Source organism: Saccopteryx leptura, chromosome 1 (genome assembly GCF_036850995.1).
Source record: "Saccopteryx leptura isolate mSacLep1 chromosome 1, mSacLep1_pri_phased_curated, whole genome shotgun sequence".
Taxonomy (NCBI): domain Eukaryota; kingdom Metazoa; phylum Chordata; class Mammalia; order Chiroptera; family Emballonuridae; genus Saccopteryx; species Saccopteryx leptura.
The window spans coordinates 365343174-365360695 of NC_089503.1; the positions used below are offsets into that span (position 1 = coordinate 365343174).

The 17522-nt window shown below is 36.7% G+C and overlaps 1 protein-coding gene across 3 annotated transcripts in view; it reads left to right on the forward strand.

Moving 5' to 3' along the window:
* The window catches only part of BMP5 (bone morphogenetic protein 5), a 217220-nt gene that overhangs the window by 129374 nt on the left and 70324 nt on the right, over positions 1–17522 (forward strand). Inside the window, exon 7 of one of the 3 annotated variants that reach the window (XM_066359168.1) lies at positions 82–1860. The exons of the other annotated variants lie outside the window; for them this stretch is intronic. Within the exon in view, the coding sequence (XP_066215265.1) occupies positions 82–231 (150 nt within the window). The 3' untranslated portion in view covers positions 232–1860. Of the gene's footprint in view, positions 1–81; positions 1861–17522 lie in introns of those variants that run through there. 3 annotated transcript variants of the gene reach the window in all.

A 17522-nucleotide genomic window follows, 5' to 3' on the forward strand; every position in this document is an offset into this window, starting at 1 on the left:
ACAAGCATACTATTTTAAGACTGTAGACAAAATATCTACCTTAATTTTTAAAAACAAAACAAAACATTTTTTCTTTCCCAGGTTCATCTGATGTTTCCTGACCACGTACCAAAGCCTTGTTGTGCTCCAACCAAATTAAACGCCATCTCTGTGTTATACTTTGATGACAGCTCCAATGTCATTTTGAAAAAATACAGAAATATGGTGGTGCGCTCATGTGGCTGCCACTAATATTAAATAATAATGGAAACAAGAAAAACAGATCTGTATTAAAGTTTATGAATACAATAAAAAGTATACTTGCAGACAAAAGGAGAATTGGGTGAAATTAGTCTGGCTCATTTCATCTCTCAACCTATGTACAATATCATGTATATAGTCACTGTTATTTATTTAAAGGTATATAGATATTCTCCTTTGTGGATGCCTTATCAATAAAATCTATTTTATATGTCACTACATTATACAATATGTTGCCCAGTCTTACTTTCAATGAGATATGCTAAGTCCAATTCAATTCCATTTCAACATTTTTTTTCTAATACAATTGCATACATATATTTAAATTAGACAGAACTCCTTTGACCCTTAACTGTATTGTTTGAAGGAAACTGAATGCATTTGGTTATGTTGTGCCAATGACAGGATATTTATTTAGAAGTAAAACTTAAAAAAAAAATCCAAACAAATTCTTGGCTAAACACATTTTTTTTTTCTAGTCGAGTTTCTGCTTCATTAGATAAGGTGAAATGTTGAACTGGATTTGAATAAATGAATGGTAGAATCTGAAAGATTGCACATAATTGTTGTAACTGTTTGCTTGAGCAGAATTGGTGTAACTGTAAGAGCATGTTCCTTTTTGGCTGGTGGATTGTAGATTTTGCAAAGAGCTCAAAGCTTCAGGAACTCTGTGGAGACAGGCTTGAGCCTATGTCCATAACTTTCCAAGTTAACACTAAAAAACTGCAGTACAACCTTCTTACCTCAAATAAATCATGTCTGCCTATTATCTAGAACACTACTGCCACAGATTTTTTTTTTCTGATTTAATAGGAGTCCAAAATAAAGAAACATTTACATATGCTCTACTTCCCTCCCCACAGGCTCGAGTCAGTGCATGCATAAAACATACTGGAGCGGACCCCGACAGAGCCATTCTCCTTAGCTCTCCTTTAGAACCAGGTCCCCTGATTGATGCGATGCAAGGGGTTGTATTTAGGGTAAAAGCACTGAAACTAAACTGGAGTAAATTACTGAAAATCCCAGAATGGCTTTGACAGAATTGCCATTTCAAAAGAACAGCTGAAATCCATTTTTCATATCTCTGAGAATGAGCTCAATGAAAACCTTATTTTGGAAGGGGATTTTCTAAACCCTCCTCCAAGCACAAAAAAATTCCGAATGGGAAGTTTCTGTTGTATGTATGTGCATGTGTGTTCTTCTCCCTGAAATTAATTTATTTTCTCTCTCTGTTTTCTGAGGCTTTCTTTAATGCACATTGATTAATGAAAGAATGATAGATGGATAACTTGCTATTTATGGTGGCTCCATGGTTAGGACTATTTATACTTCATCTAGAATATTCATAAAGCACCAATTATTAGTCACCCTTTTGGATCTTTCGAATAAACATAGAAATAGCTTCAAAAATGTTATGGGTTTGTCTGTAATTCAGGTATATTGCTATGTTGTTTTAAAATACAGTTTATCTTAAAGATTTGATAACTATATTGGGGTTACATTAAGTAATATATTTTTGAATTAATGGTATACCATTGTAAGAATAAGAAACGGAAATCTATTATATTATTCTTTAAATGTGCTGTTTAAATATATTTCTATATTTTAAAATATATTAAACTTGTGATGCTAGTTTCTATTGTGCTTCTTGATTTGACTCTTTATTAAAGAGGGATACAACACGTAAGTATATCAAAAACTGACACTGTAAGAATAGCAGATTCAAAAGGTACGTAAACTACATGATTATTTGTTCTTTTTAATTGCCAAAACTAGTTTTTGTGTTAATAAATAACTCTGTTTTGCAAACAAAATTTGATGAGTTAAATATTTTATTAATCTGTTCAAAAACAAAGAAATTTTTTAAATAGCAAAAATGATTAGAATGAGAGAATTTCTCACTTGTTCTCTTTCATTTATGGAAGGAGTTTATTGGCATCAGTATTTTCATATTTTTTCAAGTTACAGTATATGTATATTTGTACTGTACACATATGTTCAGTCTCATATTCTCAAATAACTAACTATTATAGTAACTTATTAGTATTTGTACTCAAGCTCTTACTAGAAATCAGAATAACTTGGCCTATTTTATTAGGAGACAATCTACTCAAGTCTTTTTAGCTAGTTATATATTGACTTATTTGTTCTCTGCTTGTTTTTTTAACTTTTCTGCTTTACATATTTTTGCTTTAAAATGTGTCTCTAATCCTTTTTGAAAATAGAAGGTACAACTCTCAAACACTCCAATTCTTTAAAACTAAGGCAACAATAAATATCTACATAAAACTAAAAAAGAAAAACACAAAGAAAATTCAAAATTATTTTTTTTCTCATTGTTTAGAGTCCCTGTATCACCATTATCAAATCAGAGCCAGAATCTACTGGCTACTATACAGTCTGCCAACTCTCATCTCCCAAGACAATTACCACGAATAATTAGCTCATGCTGAGGCTCCATTCAAGGGAGAAAAACAAATCCTCATTGTCAAATACAAGTCACCATCTCATATCCATTCATGAAGCCTGGTGCTCAATCCATATCTCAATTCCCATCACAGATAATCTCCTTTTCTATGTTTTTACTGCTTTTTTTTTTTTTTTTTTGGCTTCATACTTTTTAAAGTCAAAAGTGAGGATGGCTTTGCCAGTAAAGCTTATACATTGCTAAATATATATTTTTATAAATCTGTTTTATCAAGTTTGGTTAAGATCATAATTGAAAAGAAAGTAAGAAAGGTAATAGATACCAGTATTTATTCTTATTTAGATAGGAAAGTGACACTCTATCCAAGTGAGAAATTTAAAAAGAGCAAAGGTTCTCCAAAAATTACTTCAATAATCAGTTGTGATATTTATTAAAGGCTTACCAAAGAGAAACAAGGGTAGATATAGCCATTAAAAGTTACAAAAAAAATTTAGAAATTTAAAATCTTACAATTTAACTTTTGCATCTTAGTTTCAATTTGTCAGTGGCAGGTGACTTGAAAACTAGTTAGCCTCAAGGTCAGTGTAGGTACACAATGAGGAAAGAATGGGTAGATGCAGTACAACCTGAAAGTTTGCAATCTACAGATAGGAAAACGAGAGAGGTAGCACTATATAAACAACCTCAAGATTTAACCAGTCTCAAATGGGACCTAAACTGATTGTGTTGTCTGGTGTGGCCACTACTACCTGGTGAAATAGAATAGAACCTATTTAAAAAGCTGCACGTACCTACAGAAAAAGGTATAACAGGAAATTCTCACCTTGAACCACAGGCAATTAAGATATCTTAGATTACACACATCGTTATGCACTTTTTTAATGAAACACACACATATATACATATTTTAAATAAATATATTTTCTGTGTTTTAAAGATGACAGCATTAAAATATGACTATAAAGTACAGGATGAGGCAAAAGTAGGTTTATAGTGAGGACGGGAAACAATTTATTTTTCTATTATTATTTATTAATTATTTTATTATTTTCCTTAAGAGAGCCTATAAACCTACTTTTGTCCCACCTTGTATTTTAAGTGAATGACTAGGATCTTTGGGATGGAAAAATATGATACTTAATTTAAACTTAATAGGATGTATTAAATAGTGGCTTAAATGTTACCGATGAGAAGAAATACTGAGCTGTAAGATAGATTTGAAAAAATTATCCGAAATGAAGCATTAAGATAGATAAAGTGATGCAAAACTCCCAACAAACTTGAAGTACATGGAAAATGAAGGGAGTCCTAATATCCATTTAATCAATATTCCAGGAAATCAGGAAGAGTGTTGGGTCAACAGCTGCCATTTCGATCAATGCTGACTTCTCAACTTGGGAGTCAGTCAACAGATAATTACTACTTTCAAATTGCTAAGGAAAAATAACTGTTGTTTAAAGTTCTGTATGCAGTAAAATACTTCAAAAATTAGGGCAAAATACAAACATTCTCAAACTGATAAATTTATCATCAATCGCTATGCTACAGCTAAAGATTATACCTCAGGAAGAAAGAAAATTATTCCCAAGAGGAAAAATATACAAAAATGATGGGTAAGGTAAGTAGTAAACTTAGGGTAAAGCAAAAATAACACCTAACTATTGTTTTAAAGAAGCAAAAGAGAGTTAAATAGCGTTAAATAGGGTTAACTCTAGTAAACCACTACAAATGTAGTTTGTATGATGGAAGGTGGACGGTTGGAAATATAGGTTTTACATTTTACTAGATGCCATTGATTACATTCGACTGGTTAACCTCAGAAAACAAATAAATAGTGTGCATATTTGAAAGCAGGACTGACAAAGTTTTTCTAGAAAAGACATAATAGTAAATATTTTGGGCTCTGTGCTTCTAACACAACTACTTAACTCTGCTGCTGTGATACAAAAGCAGCCATAGATAACATGCACACTCATATGTGTTGCTGTATTCAATAAAATCTTACTTACAAAAACTGCTGGTGGGTAGGATTTGGCCCATAGATTAGTTTGTAAATCCTTATCCTAAACAGAAGAGGGAATAATTGCAGTGTGGTAATGTGCAATCAATTCAACAAGACAAAAAGGGAAAAAGAATAAAAGAAACATAGCAAAGGGGAAATATTGCCTGTAATAATGTATATAGAATTAAATCTAGACGTTATCTTCTAACATTAAATGTAAATGAACTGAAAAGATCACTATTTCTGAACTGAATTTAAAAAAATAACTTCAACAATTTTTAAAAAGAGAAACACCAGAAACTAAAAGCTTAGGAAGGTTGAAAGTAAAATGAAGGTAAAATATTAACCATTATAGAGTATATTTGCATTTTAATACAAAACAATCATTATGAAAAAAATGAGAATCATAACACATCAATAACACTTTTAATTGGTCTCATTGCTAAGCTTATATGTAAGACATAGTATTCTATGTCTTAGAACTACATAAAATAAAAAAGTGATAGAACTACAAGAAGAAATTAAAAGTGCACCATTTCAGTGAGTGGTTTTGCAAACCTCTCTCATTAATTGATAGATTAAGAGGAAAAAAAGTATCAGTGAGGACAGATCAGATACGCAGATATTCCCAGTTCACAAATAAGATTTAATGAACATGTATAGAACATCCAAGAATATACATTATTTTCTAGCAAATATGGAAAATAAATAAAAATTGATCCTTTCAACCAGCTTCAAAAATTGGTTTGTGAAGCCAAACCATTTTTTGTGACAAGACTATGTGTGTTATGTTGAAACAATTTCTTGACTTTCATCTTTGAGATGTGCAAGCAAAAAATGAACAGAGTATATGCTTTAGAAAGATCGCATCTGTGAGTAAAGAATGCCTTCCTTTTTTTTTTTTTTTCCTTTTTTCAGAGAGGGAAGGGGAGGCAGAGACACTCTGATAGACTCCTGCATGAGCCCAGACCAGGATCCAGCCAGCAAGCCCACTAGGGGGCAATGCTTTCTTTGCCCATCTGGGGCCACTGCTCCATTGTTCAGCAACGGAGTCGTTTTTTTAGTGCCTGAGGCAGAGGCCATGGAGCCACCCTCAGCACCTGGGCCAACTTGCTTCAATCGAGCCATGGAGGCAGGGGGAAAGAGAGAGAAAGAAAGAGAAGTGAGAGAATGAGGGGTGGAGAAGCAGATGGGTGCTTTTTCTGTGTGCACTGACCAGGGATCAAACCAGGGCCATCCACACACTGGGCCACGCTCTACCACTGAGCCAACTGGCCAGGGCCAAGAATGCCTTTCTTTTGACCTAAGAACTTTTAAATATACCATTGTTGCCTACTCAATTTTTGCCATGTCTCATAAAATAGTTTATAAAATGGCTTTTAAATTACCTGTTTAAAATAATAAACAATAAAAATTAATAAACAAACATAATTTTATATTGACACATTGTGTTATTCCCTTCTTAAGTTAATTAAGACTCACGATTTAAAAACTACTTTTCTTGAAGGTGAAAATCCACAATATTGTACTCAACAAACAAGTTAACGTCAGTAAGTCTTTTTAAGGTGTTCTACCTAGGAAATTAAATAAAACCTCTATGAGAAAACAAACATTTCTCCAAAGATGTTATGATAGAAGGAAGAATATTTTTTAAATCTTGGCTAGTGAAGATAATAAGCCCAATAAAATCTCATCTCACACTAATTATCTTGACCTATCATTAAGTGAAAATAAATTACTTTTTGTATCCTCAATATATGAATACAGCTTCTGGGCCTTGATAAGATTTTTCCATTGCTCAGAAAGCCCTCCCTAAATTCTCCCTGCTGATATTCTACTGATTTCTGGAGGCCCTTCTCATTTGCTACTTTCTTCAAAATGACCAAATACACCAAACCAGATGAGTATGATCTTGCTAATAAAGTACTGAGCACTCCTGCTTCTGAGACATGCATCATAGCATTCCAGCTACAATAGTTATTTGGAAAAATCTTGTACTTCTACATTGTAAGATGAAAAGAAATCTTACCACGTTTGCTCATTCATTAATTCCTTGAAAATTATTATGAAGATATTCTCAGAGATGTTCTATAAGTGATTTGAAAAATAGAAAGTGGCTTAATTTATTATTTTAATAGAAAATAAACAGCAAGCAAAAAAGAAATGCTGTCAAAATCAAGACAGTAAGGAGACTAACTTTCTTATTTTAAAATGAATATCCTGAAGGTATTGTTTACTTTTATGGCACTCTAATCACATTTTATTAAGGTTTATTTTCCCCTCCAAAGTTTTACTTATTGTTTTGTTTGAAACATACTTCTTTTTTTTGTCTTCTTTTTGCTTGACTCTCTGTGCTGGTTTCTCTTCATTAGATAAAACAGCTATGTCCGCCAGTCTTGAAGGGTTGGCCTTGTGTAAGAGATAAACCTTACTATTCAACGTTGCCCCAGTTCTTGATTGTCTCTCAAACCTTCTTAATTTCCAAGCAATCTATTTTATTTTTAATAGCTCCCAGTAACTGAGGGTGTGCCAAGACCACTCAGTTTCCCAGAGTGGGGGGTTTCAATCAGCACCTAGATTTCAGGCTGATTGGAAGCCAGAGCATCAGGCAGCAGCTTTTAAAGAATGCAAATATATACAGTTGTAAAGCCAGTAGCCAGGGCCACCATCACAGCCCCCTGGCCCATGCAGGTTCGCATTGGATTCGGACAGTCGGTAAAGAAACAACGGAGCCAAAAACTGATGGGCCATCATCTTTAATCCTAGCTTGCACCCAGCGGGCAAGTAAAAACACACACTGGGCTCCAAAACCCACTCACATTCAGTGCTCACAAAGCTACTGACTTATCCGAGTTTCCTAGAATCAAAGGTTCCTAGGTCACCAGACTTATTCACCTCTGTTCCCCATCTCCTTCCTTCTCTCTGCACAAACTGCACAAACTGGCTTCTCACTCAACACTCTGCCATCTTGGCTGCTTCTCCTGGCCTCCTCCACGTGGCCTTTCTCTGCTCTCTGCTCTCTCTTCTCTCTGTTCTAATGTTAATCTCAGGAACCAAGAGAGCAAACTCCTGTTCTATCCGCACTTTATAGTGTAGAAATCAAAACCTTTAATCCAATATACAAAATAGGGAAGCCTCTAATACAAAGTCACTTATCTGAGGCATGATGGGATTGTACTACCCCACATCAAAAAGGGTAGGAAAGGCTTAATCCCAAAACCAAGCCCCAGGCTACAAGGATCCTGCCTGCCCACAGCCCGCCTCCAACACACATTAATATCACCGGGGCGACGGCTTCCATGTGGGCAGAGCCATCTTTTACAAAGTGAGCATAATATATTTTATCTGCCCAACAACAGTCCTCTGGGACCTCAAGCCTAAAGTCCCCACTGGCCACCAGACCAGGCGATGTGGTCGTGTCATCTGACAGCAACTGCAAAACCAGACAGGATTCTAAACTCCTTTCTGGAAAATACCTGCAAGCTGGAAAGAGGCAGGGGAGCGCCACGATGAGGCTCCCCTGAGTGTCTACACCAGAAGCTGCTGCTCTTCTTGGGCCAAAGCTCCTCCGACAAGACATCGTCCTCTTTCTCGGAAGGACTGACAGTCTGTGTCAGTCTGTGGTCTGTGCATCCTCCTGGGTGACGGTCTGCTTTTCCTACTGTTGCACTGCCATGGGAACCCAGAAGGCAAGACCCCCTGGCCTCCAGAGGCAGACGATCAAGGGATGTCCTTTGGGCAGCAGCTCCAAAAACCGAGTCGCGGATATCAACGCCAGGCCAGCAGACCGGCGTGGAGGTTCCCCTTGGGTAGGAGACACGGGCCCTCTGGAGAACGCAGTGAGAGTGCCCAGTGTCTGGAGCGAAGCGGAGCAGAGGAATGCAAAAGAGAAAAGGAGTGAGAAAGAGAAAAAAAGAAGGAATTTTAAAAAGAAAAAAAAAATAAAGGTGGCCCCCACTGCCTTGAGGAGAGCAGGGAAACGGCACCTACCGGCCACCGTAGACTAGCCCAGCTGACCCTGGCCTTCAGATACCCCTTTAAAAGGTGCAAATACGCCTCTTTCCTTTCTTTCGCAAAGCCAGGGAGTCCTTCTAAGGGCTGCTTCTGTGCTGGGTGGGGGCAGGTGAGTCTGTGCGCGGCCCTCTCACAATTGTTCCTCATTTTGCTCCAGCTCCGCGGGCCTGTGGGCACGAGCCCCACTGATTTTGTTTTATTTTTTATTTATTTATTTTTTGACAGAGAGAGACTTCGAGAGAGGGACATATAGGGACAGACAGACAGGAAGGGAGAGCAATGAGAAGCATCAATTCTTCATTGCAGCTCCTGAGTTGTTTATTGATTGCTTTCTCATGTGCTTTGACCAGGGGGCTACAGAAGAATGAGTGACCCCTTGCTCATGCCAGTGGCCATTGGGTCATGTCTAGGATCTATTGCTCAAGTCAGTGACCCCGTGCGTTCAAGCTGGTGAGCCTGTGCTCAAGCTGGCTACCTCCGGGTTTTGAACCTGGGACCTCCGCGTTCCAGTCCGATGCTCTATCCATTGAGCCATCACTGGGCTGAGCCCCACTGATTTTGAAAGCCAAATGTTTCGTGGGGCTCATCGCTCAGGTGTCCAATGGGGGACCCTTTGCTCCTCAGGGAGGCGCTGGGGGTTTTGAGTTCCCTCCTAATAATTGGTCACTGTGCTGGGTGTGGGGCTTCTAGCGAGTTTGTGTCTCAGCTTTTCCTGTGCTTCCAGGTGGCTTTCTTCTCGTTTGCTGAATATAAAGGGATCAGCCGACTACTCCCCCGCCCCCGAATATTGTTCCATATACACCTGTTTCAGTGTGTTCCTGGCAGGAGCCGAGGTCAGGGTCATCCTCGCTACCATCTTGAATTGGCACCTGTAGGGCAAGTCTGAGTAAAGCAGGTAGCGCCCCCCGGAGCCCACAGGATGGTTTAGTACTTCTAAATGACGGGAGGCAAAAAGGCCCCCTTAACTGTGAATAGCACTGCCTCATTCAGATAGTAGTGATGCAGAATGGAATGTAGAGACCAAAAAAAGCGATTTAGGTAGGTATCAGTGGCAAGAGCATTCTTAAGGCAGCAACAATTGCAAAACTGTTGTTGGCATCTCTGAGACATAGCAAGGAGGCAAGTGTGGCCGTGGCAGAGCCAGTGGTGGGGAGAGAGGAGGAAAATGAGGTTAGGCGGGCAGCAGCAAGTTAGATTAGGTAGGGTCTTCAAAGCCTCTGTAAGGACTTTAAAGTTGACCCAGGTATGGAAAGCCATTAGGAGGTTTTGAGTGAAGGAGGTCATGATTTGTGTTTTTAAAAGGGACATTGGCTATTGTGTGGAGAGCGGAAGCAGAGAGGCAGTTTAAGGGATATTGGAATAACACTTGGAGGATCTGATCACGTGGCCTAAAGTGGAAATGGTAGAAATAATCAAAATCTGGACATGTTCGAAAGATAGAGTTGATAGGATTTGCTAATGGGGTGTGAGAGAAGAGTGAGCGAAGGGTGATTCCCACTACTATGACCTGCAGAAATGAAAGGAAGGAGGAGACCTTCACTGGGCTCCAGCATAGGGCAGGGCAGGGCAGGGTAGGGCAGGGCGGGATGGCTTCAAGAAGTTCAAGTTTGATTTGGGGCATGTTAGTTTCTGAGTGGGATGTCCAGAGAGTGGCCTGAAACACCAAACCTAAGATTCATGGAGAGGTCCCAGCCAGAGATACGAATCTGTAAATCATCGCCATGTGATGGCATTTAGAGCCATGTAATCAGTGAGATCAACACAGCAGATACAAGGTACTAGCAATAAAGGAGACCCCTTCTCCAGGTTTTATTAATCATGCTTAACTACGCCTCATCATGGGAAATAGGTGTTTACATGAAAACAGTCAACTTAGTCCTGCTCCTGTCTGCTCTAGGACTTTATGGAACAGGTTATCTCTTTTTACTGAGAAAGGGCAGTTGAACGCTATGTGTTTTGCAGAAAATAAAATAAGTTTACTAACATCTTTATATATTTTGTAAATTGTGCTTGTCGTGCATTTATATAGTCCAAGGAGCTTTGGTAAAGTGAATATGGTAATGAGGAAAAAGAAACAATGGATGAAGCTAAATATCTGGAAACAGGTACAGAATATTATAGACATATATGTTACATGCATGAGTTTTTTATTAAAAAAAACTAATACATTATTTTTCATCAATTCTGTATATGTAATGAGGGGAGGAGCTTTCAAGGTAGCATAAAAGGTTTAGGAGACAAAATAAAGGCATCTCTGGTTTAAAATTCTACTGACTATTCAATTGACTCTCTGAGGAAATACTTTGAAAAAACCTTCATAGACATGCTGTTGACGTTTTTGATCATCCCTATTTCTCAGCATTGACAGGGTACAATAATGCCTTTAACTTCTTTACTCTAAGTTCCTTTGTATATTATTAAAATTTCTTTTGTTTACATGGTTTTATATTGGGCTAAAATTATAGCTATTTTCTGTTTGTAAAACTAAAACGTTTTTCACATCAGGATGTAGTTAGTATGAAGGTTTGTTTTTGAGAGAACTGTATATACTAATAAAAAATTACATCACAAGGAAACAATGTGACTATTAGTCCAAATTTTTCTTGAAGTTGTGTTACTAGTATAACTATTCTGTTGGTAGACATTATTATGACTGGGTTAAGATATTTTATTTATCATTTGAGATGATCATATATCATGTGTTAATATTGATTACAAAAATAGAATGTATGGATTATTATTCCCCATACTTATCTTTAATGTGTACTGTTGCTTTTATCTTAATTTTACTAGTTTTAAATATCATTGCCTCAAATTTGGTCTCTAGAGCCTGAAAAAAGCTTTTAAGTAGCTCTGTATTTTATCTGTTTTATTATTCAGAGTTTCTAACAGCCCTCTTAGGGAGCACTGTATCCTAGATGATGTTGTGGGAGTTGACTCGGAAGAATTTAGCCAAGTTTGTTATATGTTTAACTAGGATGGACATTTTGAAGAAGTCTGTTTTCTTACTTTTTCTTTCAAGCATCTCTTCACAAGGATGTGGAGAGTGACAAACAATCAAATTAGAAAGACAAATGTTTACTCTGTTTTGAAATAAGCATTCTAAATCTGTTTAATATTATCTGTGGAAAAAAAAAAACTGTGTAGATTAACATATGCCATTCTCTATTGCCTAAACAAAGTAGCTTTCCTTAATGAGGAGTTTGAGTTCCTGCTTATTCACTAATTTTATATGAGACACACTGTAAAGATAGGAAGACAGAAAAGAAAGTAAAACAATAGATAAAAAAGGAATAGGACAATCCAATGTAAAAATGAGTAAAAATTTTAATAGGCATATCCCCCCAAAAGAAAGCTTTTTGGCTATGTAAATATAAAACAATGTCTAGTCTCACAACATTTTATGAAAGGGCAAATAAAGACCGCAATGAAGTAACATTTCACACCAGATTGGCAGATCGTTTTTAGACTATTTTAGCATTGACTGTTGGAGAGAATATGGATCATTATGCTGCTAATAGGAGTATAAGTTGGTGAAATAATTTTGAAAATGATTAAGCATAATGATGTCAAGAACATTTAAATACTTTACCACATAGTGATTCCTGTTCTCAGTATTTGCCATGGAAACATTTGTGTAGATCTGAGCAAGGAAATTACACAAGATGGTTTACGACAAGTGTATATTTAGCAAACGATAAAAAACAAACAGATATATGTATGTTAATCTAAAAAACCCAGACATAATGCAGATGTTCATCTATAATAAATAGACAAATATATACCATTGAAAATGTATAAGCCACAACTCTGTGATTAAATCTCATAACGATGTTGAAAAAATAAAGTGCATTGCAGAAGATTACAGACGTTATGATGTAGTTTTCTATAAATATCAAAATAAAGTAATACTAAATAATATAGCCTTATATATGCACATTAAACAATGGCAAGGTAATGATTTAAATATTTATAATTTAGAATAATGGTTTTGCCAAAGAGATAGGAAAGTAATTTTAATTGAGGAAGGAACTATTTCTACTGCTATTATTTAGTATGAGTGGTAATAGAAATGGTTGTTTATTAATATTTTAAATATGTATAAAGTATATAAAAAATACCCTTACATCTTAGTGGGTTATAACGATTTATTAGCTCATAATCCTGTGGATGGGAAATTTGGACTTGGCTCAGCTCTGATTGTTTTATTGATCTTACCTGAACTCACTCCTGCAGCTGCAGTCTGTGCATCTGATGGATTTGGATGGTCTCAGATAGTCTCATTCACATTTTTTGGCACTTAGTGCAGGGTATTGGTTTGCACTAGCTGTCACCTAGGAGTGAAGGTGGAGGTTAGACCATATGTCTTCAAGTAGGCTCACTCAGGCTTTTTACATGCTAGTGGTCACAGGATTGCTTGGAGAAATTAGAAAGCCAGCTTTATGTGCAAGCCCTTTATAAGTTCTTAAATCACATTTGCTATTGTACTAAAAGCTGCAGTAAGTCATGTGACCAAGCCCAGAGTTTATGTGGGAGGGAAATTCATAACGGAAATAAATATAAATAGGCATGAAATGTTTTAGAATGAAAGTCTTTTATTTTTTTTTCCTGCTTTTTTGTGACAGAGATAGAAGAGAGGGACAGATAGGGACAGAGAGACAGGAAGGGAGAGAGATGAAGAGCACTAATTCTTTATTGCAGCTCCTTAGTCTCCTTAGTTGTTCATTAATTGCTTTCTCATATGTGCCTTGACCTGGGGGCTACAGCAGACCGAGTAACCCCTTGCTCAAACCAACAGCCTTGGGCTTCAAGCCAGTGACCTTTGAGCTCAAGCCAGTGACCATGGGGTTATGTCTATGATCCCATGCTCAAGCCAGCACCCTGCGCTCAAGCTGGTGAGCACACAAGCCAGATCTGCCCACACTTAAGCCGGCGACCTCGGGGTTTCGAACCTGGTCCTCCGCTTCCCAGTCCGACACTCTATCCACTGCGCCACTGCCTGGTCAGGCCAGAATGAAAGTCTTAAAAAAGGAAAATAATTAACACCTATATAGAGATATGAGTAAAGAGATCTGGATGATAATGTATGAAGGGTTATTCCCTTTAAAGCAATCAAGTCAATCTCTGTTGCAGAGGAAGCATTTGATTTGGGAACTGATGAATATATAGACTTAGGGTTTGGGGAGGTGAAAATGCATTACAGTCTAGAAGGATAAATAAACTTCAGTCAAGAAAGGGAAAGACTGAAGTGGTATTTTTGAAATTTAATTTTATTAAAAAAATAAATTTAATTGACAGAAGTTGGAAACAAATAATACCCTTTATGTAAGCATATGTCAGCTCATACAGGGACTTGAATGATAGCAGAAAGTGTCTGAAACTAATTCTGGAGTTAATTAAAATAAAAATATTTAAGGTAATTGTATAAAAATCTTAAGGAAGTCTTTTGTGTCTCCCTCAAATCTCTGCTGTTCATCTTGGACATGGAGCTGCCTAGTTGGAAACCTTAATTCCCAGCAGCTAGACCTGGCCCCATAACTAAGTTCTCGCCAAGGAATGAGAGCGAACTGATGTGTTCAACGTTTTCCTCATTTGGATTTCTCTGGACTCCTTCTCCTTCCCTATCCTTCAAGTGGAACGTTGGAATGGGAGGTTTTTCAGCCAGATTGGGGGGAGACAGGGAGGAAAAGAGACTGATTTTATTTTTATTTTAGGTTCTCTTTATTATAGCAGTTAGCCATTCTTGTATCTGCATTGTAATGTAAGCTATTAGGCAGCAGGGTAAAAGTAAACATGGTGGTAAACCCAACTAGATGGTTAATACAAAATTTTGGCAAGAGAGAACAGCAAAAAATATTTTATATACCTGTCCATTCTCATATATTAATAAGGGCTGCCTAGAAAATTACTTGATGAGAAAAGTCTTATGGTGAGTTTACATATGGTTAAACAGTGAGGTGAAGCTAAAATCCATTAACAATGCTACTTACTGCCTTAGTTCTAGCCCTTGTTATTGCTCATCACTACTACTATGATTCCCTCTGAACAAGCCTCCACCTACATTCTTGTCTTTGTCAAATCAATTTAAGATTAGGTAAATTCTACCATCGGAACAATTTTAGATATAAAATGTAAGTCTGATCATGTCATAACCTGGCTTAAAACTGTTCAATTACTCCTCGTCTCCTAGAGAATAATATCCTCAGTCCTTAACATGCCATACATGATTTGTGATGTTCTGGAGTCTGTTTCCTCATTTTTATTTGGAAGTAATCACAATAACTATTAGACTATTATTGTGACTATTGGTATTCATATTTTCAAATGATATAGTATAGTGCTTGGTACAAAGAAAGAAATTAGTGTTCGTTATAATTCTTGAGGCAAAAGAATTTTGAGAAAACTATACCAACATTACTATAGGCATGACTCTAGGAAGCATGAAGTTAAGAAGGCCAACAGATTAGTTAACAAAGTTCACTGCATATGAACTGGCCTTATAGAAAGCTATTTTAATCATGGACAATAAAAGAAATGCTATTTTAAATGGCACCTTTAACATGATTTCAAAATCGAGACTGATCAAGTTTCTGGAGTTTCCACATTTATCAGGTTACATGGTGTTCTTAAGGCAGGTCTTCTCCTGCATCTTGAACATGTTCTTAGAACTCTCCTGAATTCCTGACAACCCAAGTTTATGTTAAGCAAGCAAGTGAAAAGGATGTGAAGAGGACCCTTTATTTTCTTTAAATGAACCAACCCAATTAAAAAAAATAAACATTACTTAAAGAGACAGAACTTGCCCTAGCCAGTTGGTTCAGTGGATAGAGCATTGGCCTGTAATGCAGAAGTCTTGGTTTGATTCTTGGTCAGGGCACACAAAAGAAGCAACCATTTGCTTCTCTTCCCCTCTCACTCCCCCTTCTCTCTCTCTTCCCCTCCTACAGGGATGGCTCGGTTGGTCCATGTGTTGGCCTCAGGTGCTGGGAATAGCTCAGTTGATTCGAGTATCGGCCCCAGATGAGGGTTGACCTGGTGGATCCTGGTCAGAACACATGCAGGAGTCTATATCCTCTCCTCTCGTTAAAAATAAAAAAGTGCTTTGCCAAGCATTGCATACAATGATGCAGGAAAATGTAGGAAGGCAGAAGAATCTGATGTTTTAATTTTATTCATGATTTTTCTTAGGATCCTAGTGAAAGTTTTAAGCTGAGTATAAAAACTCTGAAATTGGAATCTGAAAAATTTCAGTGGGAAGAGCTTATTGTTAAATAATTGTGGATGAATATCTAAATTTGTTCAAGCCAAACATAATTTCTGAAACGACTGAGGTTTGTTTATCTTTATTGTTTACTTTGTAACATAAGATGTATATGACTCAGAGCAAAGAATTTAAAACAAAAAGGGGCAAAACAGTAAGGAGAACAGTTTAGAAAGAAAATATTAAATATAAAAATTACTCTAGCTGCAATTTAAAGAATGGTGGGAGGCATTCCTCACATTCTTTGTTATCCTTGCCACCTCATTGTCACATCCGTGTGCATTGGTGTCTCCTAGGGCCCCTCATTAAAAGATGTTCAGGTCCTAGCCTGTGGTATCAACCTTTCCCCAATGAATAAATTTCAGATAACATATGCCTCTAAATTACTACCCCAAATAGGCAGGTTGGAAGGGGTGTTATCTAAGTTATGGCTATATGAATATGGACATTTGATTATATTTAAATTAATTGTGAATGGTTTGTATGAGATGATTAAGTGATAAATATGTGTTTTAAAGCAAATGAAAATCACCAATAAAAAATGTAATGGCTCTGGGGGCCCATGAGATAGAGGAAATCATTGAAGTGGGGCCAACTCTTATGTACTACAGAGGGGGTTATGTTAGACTGTATTAATAGACTCAGTCACCCTTTTTTTTGTAACTACATCCTCTGTCATTGAATTTTGATGTTTCTCTCATTAAAATGTTGAAGCATATTTCTCCTTATCTTTGAACTTGACCATATTACTTTACTTTGTCTCATGAAAAATTGGTGGATGTGATAGGAATAAAAGCATTGGAAAGAATTTTTTTTTGATTAGGCTTTCTCTTTTGCACCTCTACCAATACCAAAAGTATGTGTTTAGGTTAGCTCGCTGTTCCAGGAGAATGAGAGACTCTTGGAGCTAAGGATCCACAGACATATGAAAGAGCTTAATCAGATCAAGAGAGCTGCCAAGCTTTGGCCAATTTAGATTATTAGCTCAAGACTTGTGAGTAAATAAATGCTTATTCCTATATACTGTTGAGATTTCTTCGGTTGGTTGTTACATAGTTTTATTGTGGATTTAACTTACAGAACTATAAACATCAGGTACAATTTTGTTCCAAGTTCCTTTTTTTCTTTTTCACTGGTGAATGACACTTGGTTGATATAACCAGAGCCCTGAATGTCAATATCATTATACTTTGGTTTCTCAGAAGTGTTCGTTTTGGGCAGATGCAGAGATCTGCATTAAACAGCTTATTTCTAGAATCACTGTTGATGCACAGTATCTCTCAAATATTTATTTTCCCCACAGGAATTAAACTCAGGCTCTACTTCAGGAGCCTGTCCCATTTACATTATAATAAAAGAGAAAGTAACCAAAGTTAATTTTTGCTGGACATGTCAAATAGTTTTTAAGGGAGTTGTTAAATCACAGAGGTAGTTATAATTATATTCTTCATTGTTTCTTATATGTTCTAATTAAAATAAAGTTATTTTTTTGATAAAAATGGTTACTTTATTCTCTGGTGGGAGACACACGATTAAAAATCATTTTGCATATCCTTATAACTAGAAACTTTGCCAAA